The sequence below is a fragment of the Dipodomys merriami genome, unplaced genomic scaffold (assembly GCF_024711535.1).
Source record: "Dipodomys merriami isolate MVZ:Mamm:240054 unplaced genomic scaffold, mDipMer1.0.p SCAF_1, whole genome shotgun sequence".
In the NCBI taxonomy this organism is placed as follows: domain Eukaryota; kingdom Metazoa; phylum Chordata; class Mammalia; order Rodentia; family Heteromyidae; genus Dipodomys; species Dipodomys merriami.
Genome location: NW_027202270.1, coordinates 60,611,628 through 60,624,145, shown reverse-complemented (window position 1 = coordinate 60,624,145; position 12,518 = coordinate 60,611,628). Strand labels below are relative to the sequence as shown.

Sequence of the window (12,518 nt, the reverse complement as noted above, 5' to 3'; positions counted from 1 at the left end):
ATAGAAAAAAGTAATGGTTCTAGGATTTGTTGTTTAATGCTTGTAAGGTTGCAAGATAAAGTTCTAGAGAATTATTATACAACAGTTTCAATACAGTTATAGACACCACTCAAACATAAACATTGAGAATGGTTAAGAGTATCAATTTATGTTTTCTACTTCAATTAAAAGACGTGTGGGTGGTAAGGGTTTTGAATTCAGGACTTCTCACGTGCTGTGCCCTTAACCCTTTCCACTTTAGCTAGTTTTCAGATAACTGTGCTGTTTTTTTGCATAGGACTGGCCTTAGAATGTTATTTTCCTACTTCTGCTTCCCATATAGCTAGGGTTACAACTGTTAATCACTGAGCCCAGCTTGTTTTCTTGAAATAGGGTTTCACTAACTTTTTGCCTAGGCTGACTTCAAACTTCAGTCCTCATATTGCTACCTCCTACATATAATTTTTTCCCCTTAAAGTTATGGCTCTTTTCTTTTGAGTTCTGTAAAACTTTTGCATCTTTATTATTTAGGAGCTCTAAAGAATTGTCCAAGCTATTTCTCTTAGACTTGCTTTTCTCTGATCCCTGCAAAAGTCCACATTCTTTTTTGTTTCTAAGTAGGCAGTTACATAATAGAAAGTTCCTGTTATAATATCTTCTGGTTTAATTGTTGTGAGTATTAATTGTGGGATTATAATGACAAAGGAATATTGCATAAGATGTATTTGATACTGTATTCCCTTCTGAGTACCTGCATTTAACTGTGAGCTTCTCAATATGAGCTGTGAGATTATAGGGGAAAGTAGGGATGCTTTGCATGTACACAGCACTGTCATGAATCTAGAACAAGAGTGATAAAAAGTTCTATATTTCTGCGGCATGGAAGTATTTGGTTCTGAATGACTTAGATTCTTTCATTCGGCTCTGTTGTGCGTGATAATTAAACTTCAGATGGATAGACTATCATAGACTCTTTTAAGTATTAATTAATTGCTTCATGACATACTCAGTAATTTGTGTATTTTTACTGTTATTTACTTAGTAGTTATATCTTTTTTCACAAGGTTATAAAATAAAAGGCATACTAATAAACAATGTAAAATCATGCAGGTAAGTATAACATCAGAAGCAAGACTACAAATGTAATTCCATTTTGAGGCAGATCAATTATTATTGTTTAAAAAATCCCAATCTGAATATACTGGCAACAAAAGTCAGGTTTTGTGGTTTATCACATGTAGCAGAAATTTTCTGTATGCCATCTAATCATCACTGAAGGAGGGTGTATTATAAAATTTAGAACTGGTTTTTAGTGTATAGATGACTTGTAGCTCAAATACAAGCCCCAAATCATTAAAGATAATTCAGGCTAAGAGAATAACTGAGTTACTTAGGGTTTTTTTTGTTTGTTGGTCTGCCTTTTAAATTCAATGAAGTATATAATGCCTGTTGGCTGCCATAAGCCTGCTAGACATTGGTGACTGACAACAAGGCAACAACTTGAAAAAAAATTGTCTTTCCAGTGTGGAATTTGGGTGGGCAAGCACATTATTGGGAGGCAATGCCATAGATACAATAGAGGCACACATAAGGAGTGTTAGAGTCCAGTGAGACTGTCACCTTGCAATTGTTGGTGTTTTCAGAAGACCTTTGGCAATCCTCACATGCATGTACATTTGTTTTACAAATGGCACATAAAGTGAGATTAAATAACATGCCAAAGGCCTACTACAGTGATCGACACATTGTAGGAGTCTAGGCACTCTGGTTTTTGTTCTTACAAATTTTTATTCTATTCATCTTGTAACAGTAATAAAGACACAGGAGGGAAAACTCATTTAACTTACTTTAAATTTTTAATGTTTTTACTTGCTGGGTAATCATACCCAGGGGTACTAACCTAAAGGTCCAAAGAGGAAAATGTCTTTGGGGTATAATGACAGACAAGGTTATTTAACAGTGAATAATTTTGGCCTCCTCAGAAAGATATCCATGGAGTTCAGCTTTGTCGTACCCCAGGGTGATGGTTTAACTTTGTTAAATTATAATAACTAATAAGTATAGATAGGTATTATCCATTCTAGTTTTAAGTGGCTATTCCCTAGAAAAAAGCCATATAAAAACATTACTCAAGTTCACACTCTTCAAATTCTGTTGTCAGCTTGAGAATAAAGTTAAATATATTGAAGGTAGCTGGTTATGAGTTCTAAAGTCTGATGAGTAAGATTCAGGTTAGCAGGTGGTAGGTAGATTTAAGGTATATGGACATGGATGTTGAGTTTGAGGGAATATACTTGGGCTAAATCTATAAAAATCTTCAAGCCTTGGTTCTCTGCCATTCAGTTAAGACTAGTTCAATCACCCTTGTCTCTACTAAATCTGATTTTTCCTATGACAGAAATCATAAGCATGCTAAAGAGAGTTTTATTCTCAGAAAGCTCAGGACTTTTTGTCTATTTGAATATTTACTCATATGAAGCATTGTAGTTTGTGGATAGGTATGATGTGAACTGTTGAGGTTGAGATAGATAAGATAATAATAGATAATGTGTGTGTATTGGCTACTTAGCTTATTTAGAGCATGGGAACTTTGGAGAGGCATGAAACCATCTGGTTTTTTTTGAGGGGGGACAGGGAGCTTTCATTATCTGCTATGTTTTGTCATCAAAGACCTTTCCTTTGTTGAAGTGTGTGACTGGCTGTTTGTAGCATTTGACTCATAATACACAAATGTACCTGGGCAAACAACACTACAGAAGATGTATTGTGTCAAAAGAGGGGGTTTATATTAATGCTGATATCTACATCGGGTATCTAACTTGGCTTGTGGCAAGCTTATATACCAACCTAGCTTTACAGAATTAAGATAGATTTCTAATATTAACATGCCCTAAAGGAATACTGTCATCAATTAGAGGGGTCAGAAAACAATCACATCATCTTCACCATCTTTTTTTTTTTTTTAAAAAAACAACAAATTGTTCTTTTATTCAGGGTTATTTATCAAAGCAGGTAATAGCGGATCAGTGCTTCTGGTCCTTGAGGTTTCTTTTAGTGTTTAGAACTGACTGCTGGGGCTTCAGTATTTTAAGAACTTAGAGTGATATACCTCTGAGCAGCTACTCTCAATTTTTTCATTGAGTCCAAAGGGAGCCTGCCATGAAATGAGGAAGCAGAAGGATTACCAAGTCTTATTATTCCAAACAGACCATCTCTCACTCAGTTGCTTATGTAGAACTACAGAGCTTCCCTCCTCCATTAATTGAATCAGATAGTAGGAACTGAAAGGCCAAGGGAGCCTGGTAGGATTAATTCTATCTATGAGTTACTGTGGATGTGATAGATCTTTTTCTTCTTCCTTTTCTTTTTTACAGAATGCTATGAACCTACCTCCTGACAAAGCCAGGTTGCTGCGACAGTATGACAATGAGAAAAAATGGGAACTGATTTGTGATCAGGTAAGAGTCAGTGATCCTTATCCGGAAAGAAATAAGTGAACCTCATTTTTTCCCTTTTCTCAGAACTTTCCTGGAAGTTGCTTGGGTTTCTGTTTTGTGACTCCTTTACCTTCCTGTTTGTTTCTACTGAAGGAAGAGCCTGAAAGTTACTTCTTTTCTATTTATGTTATTTTCATTCTCTCATTTTTTATTAGCATACATTTTTAGCATACAATAGTTATAAGAAAGGAGATTTCATTATAACATTTCCCCTCATTTATTCAACTCCTCTGTCATTCTCCCTGCCCTTCTTCTCCCATATTCTCTCATTTTTCAAAAACTATTTTGTGGTTCAATTTTTAAGTGGGCAACCAAATTCAGATGATCTGTGTTTCTGTTTACCTTCCACAGCAATTTATTCTGCTTGAATGACGTAGGCCCTCTAATTTAATTCTTTTCTGTTTATGTAAATTGGTGTATATTCACACAAGAAGGTGAATTGTTTATGAAGAAAGTTTGGTAGCTGATAAAGCAATTACAGATTTTAGTTATTCTTCAGCTGGTCTATAACAAATCTAGACTGTTCACAGGGATATAAAATATAAAGTGAATTCTCTAGCTTTAAGCCTTTAAGGTTCACTGATAGGACTTGAAGTATCTTTCTACCTTTTTTGTTTCTGTTTTTCAAAAACAACATATGATTGTTTATACATACACACTTTTGCATGTCCACATACTGGCTGATGACCCTCCTTTTAAATGTATTGTTCTGTTCATTTTAATTGGTAGTAATTTGGCCTTTAGTGGCAGGGCTCAGTATAGGCTACTGTGTCATCCTAGGAAGGATTACTTTCTAAAGTTGAATGGGAAGTATCCCTTGTAAAGTTGTTTTACTGTAGTTCTTTAACAAAACAAACAAAAGCAGTATTTATGCTATATGTGAGCATCAAGAGGAGAGGAAGAGTAAGCTTCTGTTTATATGGTGATGATACACAAGAAACACATTTGTGAAGACAGCTCATTCTTTGTACTTAATTTTTAATGAGGGTTATTGAAGCCTATTATTGCAAGGAAAAGTGGTTTTATAATGACAGTGACAGCAAGCAAAGGAAATAGGGGTAATTATTATAAAAAATGCAAATTGTACAAATGAGGGAGATACAAGATGGGTGAAAAATGTGGGGAGAGAGAGAGAGGCAGGGGTCGGGGGGAGCATAGAACAAAGGCAGGCTGCATTCAGGTGGTCCTTGTTAACCTTGAGAGGATCTAGGCTGGCCTCCTCTGTTCCCTCTCCCTCCCCTCTTCCTCCTCTTCTTCATCCCCTCCCTCTCTTCACTCCCCTCCTTCTCCCCCCTCCCTCCCCTCTCCTTATTGTATTACTCATTTTTACATATCAGTATGCCCTAAATGGAGGAATGCCAATGATGGAAGATTTCAGACAGCTGCATTTTCCCTTCAGACCAAAAATATCTTCATAAGGTTGATGTTGGTATCTTTGAGATATTCTAACTGATGGGGAGCAGATCAAGTATTTGATTTCATCTCTGGTTTTCAAGTCCTCAAAGTAAATGTCACAATGCCAGAGCATGGAGAATTGGTACTTTACCTATTCCTCTCTGGGAGTCACTGCTCCATAGGCTAGAAGCTCTACATAGATGCTGTTCCACCATCTCCAAGGTGTTGTATTGATTTGTTAATGATAGTTATGGGATAAGCAGATTAAAGAGCTGCCTGTTTAGTCTTCAGAGAAGTCATATGTTGAAGTAAGGAAAAAACTGAGACAGAGATTAAATCTCTTACTAAGGACACAGATCTGTAAGTGGTAAAGTGGAGAATGTGCAATTGTGGAATCTAACTCTTAACCACCATCTCTGCTGACCTCCTCATAAGGTGCCAATGTGTGAGTGATATCTCAAGAGAAAGAAAAAGAAGTGTATTCTCTGTCTTACATTCTGTTATGCTTTCCTAAGAGGGTAAGTGGGGAGTTATAGCTTGAACCCTGAGCCTACGTAACAGCATTATTGCTATGATGAAACACCATTTTTGGTTAGCCACTCATCATTGTGAAGATTGTGGCCAACAGAAATGACTTCTTTCATATATAAGTAGCCCAGGGGTATGTCACATGTGTGAAAATCACTTGAAGCATATATTGTTTCCAAGGGAAAAGATAAAAACAAAAAGTTAAAAAGCATTCATAATATACTATTCACATGACATTACTGTTCATCTTACCTGTTATGTACATGAAATGGTCATGTATATATTTGGCTCTAACCTGGATCTGTCCATGATATCTAACTGGTGATCACTTAAAATAGGCTTTCAGTTATTCCATTATATGAAAGATCCAGAATAGGAAGATCTGTAGAGATAGAATGTAGATTAGTAGTTGCCAGCACACTAGAAGGGCCAGGAGGCACTGCTGAGGGCGTGGATTTTTTTTTTTCCTCTGTGATGGGAAGTTACTGGGATTATATAGTGGTGATAGTTATGTAGCTTTATGATTATATTTAAATTTTTTTTACCTAATTTTTTTTTTTTTTTGGTTGGTCATGAGGCTTGAACCCTGGACCTGGGCTCTGTCCCTGAGCTCTTCAGTTCAAGGTGCGAGCTCTACCACTTGAGCCTCAGCACCACTTCCAGTTTCCTGGTGGTTAATTGGAGATAAGAGTCTCATGGACGTTTCCTGCCTGGGTTGGCTATGAACCATGATCCTCAGATCTCAGTCTCCTGAGTAGCTAGGATTAACTACAGGCCAGAGCCACTGATGCTTGGCAGATTTTTACACTTTTAAAAGTAAATTTGATAGAGTGGGAATTATATCTCATTTTCAAAAACAAGATATTTATTTCTGTGATAATGGGGGATAGGGAAGAAAAACATGAAAGGAATTTAAAAAAATAATGAGATGCTTTTGTGCATCTTTTGTGCATCACATTTTGAGCAAAGTAAATAAAAAAAGACTACCTGGGGGAAAACTGGGGGAAAACTGATTAGTGATTGAGAGGATTCAAAGAAATAATAGTTTGATTTTGTTGTGTTTGATCTTAGCTTTGTGATTATATAAGAATCTATATTTTTAGGAAATGTATACTGACATGAAGATGAAATGGTAGGACTGAGGTTTGCTTTAAAATACCTAAAAGAAGAAAACAAAAGTGAGACAAATGAGGAAAATATGGGAGATTTTTGGTAACTTGATGCCTGTTGGAGGTCCACGGTGTATGTTTATGCTTGAAAATTCATTAAAGCATGTAAAATTTAAGTGTGTTTGATAATGATACTAATTTTTCTTCCTTGAAACATGTAATTAACATACTTAATATACTTTGAGTCTTTGAGATTGTATATGTAAAGTGTATAAAATAATACTTGTCTTTTTCCCCTACCATCCCTTTCCTTTGCAAATCCACCCCCCCCCCTCCGCCCGCCAACCTTGTAAAGTTCGTTTTCAACACAGTGTCTTGTACATCTCATTGTTACAAGGGGTGGTCCTTTATCCTTCAGCATTTTGTTAAAGGGATGGTAAGGGAAAAACAAAGGAAGGGGTAACATTGCTCCATAGGAAATGGACTCATTACCTTGCTCATGTAACTGTAACCCCTCTGCACAGTATCTTTACAATAAAAGCTGTATTTTAAAAAATACCTGTCTGCTTGTGCGACTACTGGAGAAGGCTCACATGTTAACTTTTTTTTTTTAATTGGTTGTGGTTTTGAATTCTGGGGCTGGGCACTAGCCCTCAGGTCCAGGTGAGTGCTCTACTACTTGAACCACAGTGACACTTTCGGTTTTCTGGTGGTTTATTGGAGATAAGACTCTCTACTACAAAGCCACAGTAATCAAAAGTTTGGTATTGGCACAAGAACAGACCTGAGGACTAACGGAATAGAACTGAAGACCCAGAAATGAACCCAAAGACCTATAGCCACCTAATCTTCCATAAGGGTGCTAAAAAAAAAATAGAATGGAAGAAAGACAGCCTCTTTAGTAAATGGTGCTGGCAAAATTGGTTAAACGCTAGTAGAAAACTAAAGCTAGATCCCCATATATCACCTTGCACCAGAATCAATTCCAAATGGATCAAAGACCTTGAAGTCAAAGCAGACACCTTGAATACATTACAGGTAGGAATAGGAGAAACTCTAGGGCTCCTTGGCACAGGCCAAAATTTTCTTAATAAAGACCCAGAAACACAACAAATCAAAAGTTGGACAAATGGGATTGCATGAACTTGTAGAGCTTCTGCATGGCAAAGTATATAGCTAACAAGATCAATAGAAAGCCTACGAATTGTGAGAAGACAGACAACAGACAAGGGTCTCATATCTAAAATATGCTTAGAACTGAAAAAATTAAATCCCCCAAAACAAATACTCAAAGAAACAACTGCCCGATAAATAAGTGGGCTAAAGACTTAAAGAGAGACTTCTCTGAAGAGGAAGTAAGAATGACCAATAGACACATGAAGAAATGCTCAACTTGTCTAGCCATAAAAGAAATGCAAATTAAGACAACATTGAGATTTCACCTCACCCCAGTTAGAATGGCTATAATCAAGAAATCTAATAACAACAGATGCTGGAGGGTGTGTGGCCAAAAGGGAACCCTACTGCATTGTTTGTGGGACTGTAAACTTGTTCAACCAGTTTGGAAAGCAGTATGGAGGCTCCTCAAAAGACTCTACATAGAGCTCCCCTATGACCCAGCAATCCCACTTCTGGGCATTTACCCAATGGATCACAAACAAGGCTATACTAAAGCTACCAGCACAACTATGTTTATTGCAGCATTATTTATGATAGCTAAGATGGAACCAACCCAGATGTCCCTCAATAGATGAATGTATCAAGACGATGATATAGATATTTTTTTTACATGGATTTCTATGCCTCCATCAGAAAGAATGACATCGCCCCATTTGTTAGGAAATAGAAAGACTTGGAAAAAATTATATTAAGTGAAATAAGCCAGGCCCAGAGAAACATAGGTCCCATGGTTTCCCTTATTTGCAATAACTAGTATAAGTTTAGAGCAAGCAGAAAAGGTCAAAAGCTATGTACATATGACCATATAAGATGATGTTAAGTGAAATGAACCCCAAGATAGGGACATAAGTGGTTTTTTCTTTCTTGCTATTGTTTTTAATGTACCTAAAATGTACTATGTGATTCTTTTGTTTGTTTCTCTTGTATGTTCTTCCCCCATGGTATAACCCCTGTTGTCACTGTATTTGATGTCAGTGCCCTGCATCTTGTATACACATTTTTCTAATTTGAGGAGGGCAAGGGAAATAACAAAATGCTGAAACAAGGATACAGATTGACCTATTTTAACAATGACATGTACAAGACACTATGTTGAAAATGAACTTTACACCTTGGGGGGGAGGGGGAGGGGGGGTTGGGGAGGTGGAGAGGGAAGGAATGATAAGAGGAAAAACAAAGGAGGAGGTAACAATGCTCGATAGGAAATGTACTTATTACTCATGCAACTGTAACCCCTCTGTGTACTATTTTTTTACAATAAAAAAACAGGGAAAAAAAAGTCTCATGGACCTTCTTGCCTGGGCTGGCTTTCAACCACGATCCTCAGATCTCAGCCTTCTGAGTAGTTAGAATTGTAGGTGTGAGCTACTGGAGCCCAGCACATGTTAACTTTTGCCACCAGTATTTTTTGGATTTTAACTTGTCCTTAGAAGATTCAAGGACGTGTATTGCATTGGATCTGTCCTTCTTTATTAGCATGCAGGCTTGATAGTATCAGTGCATCTTGTTGTTTGATACTACTAGGGGAATCTACATAGCTATAGATATTTATTTTAAGAAAATACCAGGGCAAACCTTAGTTGTAAGATCTTTAAAAATGACTGTGAGCTGTTATCATTAATATAGAACCTAGGAGATACTGGTGGTCTGTGATGCTTTGTGCAAAAATAATAGTTTTTTTTTTTAAACAGTAGTGTTACCAGGTGCGTGTGGCTCACACCTGTAGTTCTAGCTACTCAGGAGGCTGAGATATGAGGATCATGGTTCAAAGCCAGACTGGGCAGGAAAGTCTTTGAGACTCTATCTCCAATTAGCCACTAAAAACAGGAAGTGGAGTTGTGGCTCAAAGTGGTAGAGTGCTATCCTGGAGCACAGATAGGCTCAGTGACAGTGCCCAGGCCCTGTGTTCAAGCCTCATGACTGACAAAAAAGAACAAAAACAATAGTGTTCCAGGCACCGGTGGCTCATGATTGTAATCCTCGCTACTCAGGAGGATTGAAGTTCAAAGCCAGCCCAGGCAAGAAAAACCGTGAAACTCTTTATCTACAATAAAAAAAACTGGAAGTGGTGCTGTGTGCTTAAGTGGTAGAGCGCTAGCCTTGAGCTGAATAGCTGAGGGACAGCGCCCAGGCCTAGAGTTCAAGTCCCGACAACACACACACACACACACACACACACACACACACACACACACACACACACACACACACACACACACACACACACACACACACACACACACACACACACACACACACACACACACACACACACACACACACACACACATGTAGCTAATTGTTACCTAGGATCCATACTTTAGACAAGGTGCACCAAGTTATGTATAATATAGATACATTTCTTTTTAAAAATTTAAATATATATTTTTTATTGTAAAGATACTGTACAGAGGGGTTACAGTTACATGAGCAAGGTAATGAGTCCATTTTCTATCAAGCATTGTTATCCCCTCCTTTGTTTTTCCCTTACCATCCCTTTCCTCCCCACCTCCCCAACTCCTCTCCCCCCATAGATACATTTCTATGTAGATATAGATAGTATAGATGTATTTCTAGATGTATTTCTCCTGTTGAAGAAAATGAGGACCTGTAGAAAAGTTATCCCAGGTTTCATTTCCTTGAAAAGTTATTATGTGGACATTATGAATCATGGACCTGATCATAGCTCTCTTCTTTTTCTTTGGCTGATAGAGTACCTGGAGTTAAGTTTGTGGTCTGCCCGTACCAACTATATAGTATTTTAATGATATATGTTCTGTTTATTTACCAACCTCATCTGTGGCTTCATCTATTTCTCTCTGTCTGTAGTTATCATTCCAAGCACTTCCTTAACGAGAAAAATCTTGTATGAAGTTGTAAAGTTTTTTTGTAAGTTATCTTCTGCCCTCCCTCCCATATCCATTCATTCTTTTCATGAATTGATTAATTAATGGTGTGATAGTCCTGGGGCGTGAACTCAGGTCCTGGACTACTTCTGGCTTTTTTGGTAGTTAATTGGAGATCTCATGGATTTTCCTCTCCTGGGCTGGCTTTCAACTGTGATCCGCAGATCTAAGCCTCCTGAGTAGTTACGATTACAGGTGTGAACCGTTGGTGCCTGGATGTAAATCATCTTTTTTGAACAAACAGTATAATTTATTAGCCATGCTGATAAGTATAGGTTATACTCTCTCAAGATCAACCTTGGCTTAATTTTTGTGTTTTATTCTCTTTTCTGCATTCTAGAAAGTAGATGGTATTGCCATGAGGACATCAATTTCAGGACTCTGGAGAAGTAAAACTTAACAGTAGCATGAGATGTCAGTGTGAGTATAGAGTAGATTCCTTTGATAAGTGCAAATAAAAGCCCCAAAGCTGCCTAGCAGTAAGAGGATTCTTTCCATGGTATTCATGCTTATGGGAATAAAAGCAACTTGTCACTCAAGTATCGGTTTTCAGTGTAGGACCTGTGCTGCATCTTTTGACTTTGGGGCCTTGTCTCTTTCTCACAAATTTAGAGCTATTAGAACATTGATTACTATAGACAAATTTTAGTTCTGGAGAGTTCTAGGCTTCTAGATCTTTGTATCTGTCAGGGTTAGCAGAGATTATTTCAAACTTCTTTTTTTTAATGGGAAGTTAAGACATTTTTGACCCCTTCCCCCATTGAGATGGAACACACAAAGTAAAAGTCTCTACCTTTCCTGTGAGTTCCTCAGTCACCTTAGTTCAGAGATGATTTTTTTTTTTTTTTTGGTTGGTCATGGGGCTTGAACTCTGGGCACTTTCCCTGGGCTTTGTGGCTCAAAGTGAGTGCTCTACCACTTGAGCCACAGTGCTACTTCCAATTTTCTGGTAGTTATTTAGATAAGAGTCTCATGGACTTTCCTTTCTCGGGCTGGCTTTGAATCATGATCCTCGTATTTCAGCCTCATGAGTAGCTAGGAATATAGGTGTGAGCCACCGGCGCCTGGCTTAGAGATGATTTTTGATCATCTCTAGCACACATGACTAGGTCACTGTCAAGGCTACCCAGAGAGCGAGATGGAGAGTACCTATTTCTAAGGCTATTTATTGTTACACTGGGGGCCTGGAAACAAAGATGATAAGGAAAAGCCATTGAAGTTTCACTCTGGTTTCTCAGGTGACTTCTCAGGTGGTGTCAGGGGAGAGGTTGGTTCATAAATGCACCTCTGCTGGAGCTGGTTAGAGAACTCAGAACATTTGAGGTGACTGACGCTGATTGGTGTAGAGACTGTGCATGTATTATGCAGTCCAGATTCCAACTAAGGTGAGATAGGAAGGCACGCTCTGAGTCTAACTGGTGCTGATGGTATTATTTCTTATTTTCTAGGATATTTGTGGCATAGATCAACTTTGCCCTGTAGGTCTAGGTTTTGCCGTCTGGAAGGGACTAGAGTGAGAGTGAGAAATGGAAATCCTATTTTATTTCACTTGTACAGAGTGAACAGAAGATGAGTATGAAGAAGTGAGCGGAAAATTTTCTCACGTAGGCTAAGCTTCCTTTGTTAAGCGCTTCAGATAGATCAAATCACAATCTCCAGAGCTTGGCATGAATCCTCAGGAAGGTCTTGCTGCTACTCAGCCAGGGCTGAGTCAGCCCTGTGGCACTGGGATACTTCTTTATGCTAAGACACTGCATTACAGTGAAAATTGATCACTTTTCTGTTTTTCAGCCCAACTGACTCAAACCATGAGAGTGGATTTAATCATTGAGAATATTAGGTATGAGCAGTTGTGGGGTGGAGTGCTGGCAGTTTAGCTTAGTGGCAGATTCCATGCCTTGCAAGTGTTATAACACAGCAAAAAA

General features: G+C 38.0%; 1 protein-coding gene across 8 annotated transcripts in view; it reads left to right on the top strand.

Moving 5' to 3' along the window:
• Window positions 1–12,518, top strand: part of Fmnl2 (formin like 2) — a 294,762-nt gene that overhangs the window by 166,042 nt on the left and 116,202 nt on the right. For all 8 annotated transcript variants that reach the window (XM_070023246.1, XM_070023179.1, XM_070023218.1 and 5 more), the window contains exon 2: window positions 3,354–3,437. In XM_070023246.1, coding sequence (XP_069879347.1) covers window positions 3,354–3,437 — 84 coding nt within the window. The remainder of the gene's footprint in view (window positions 1–3,353; window positions 3,438–12,518) is intronic.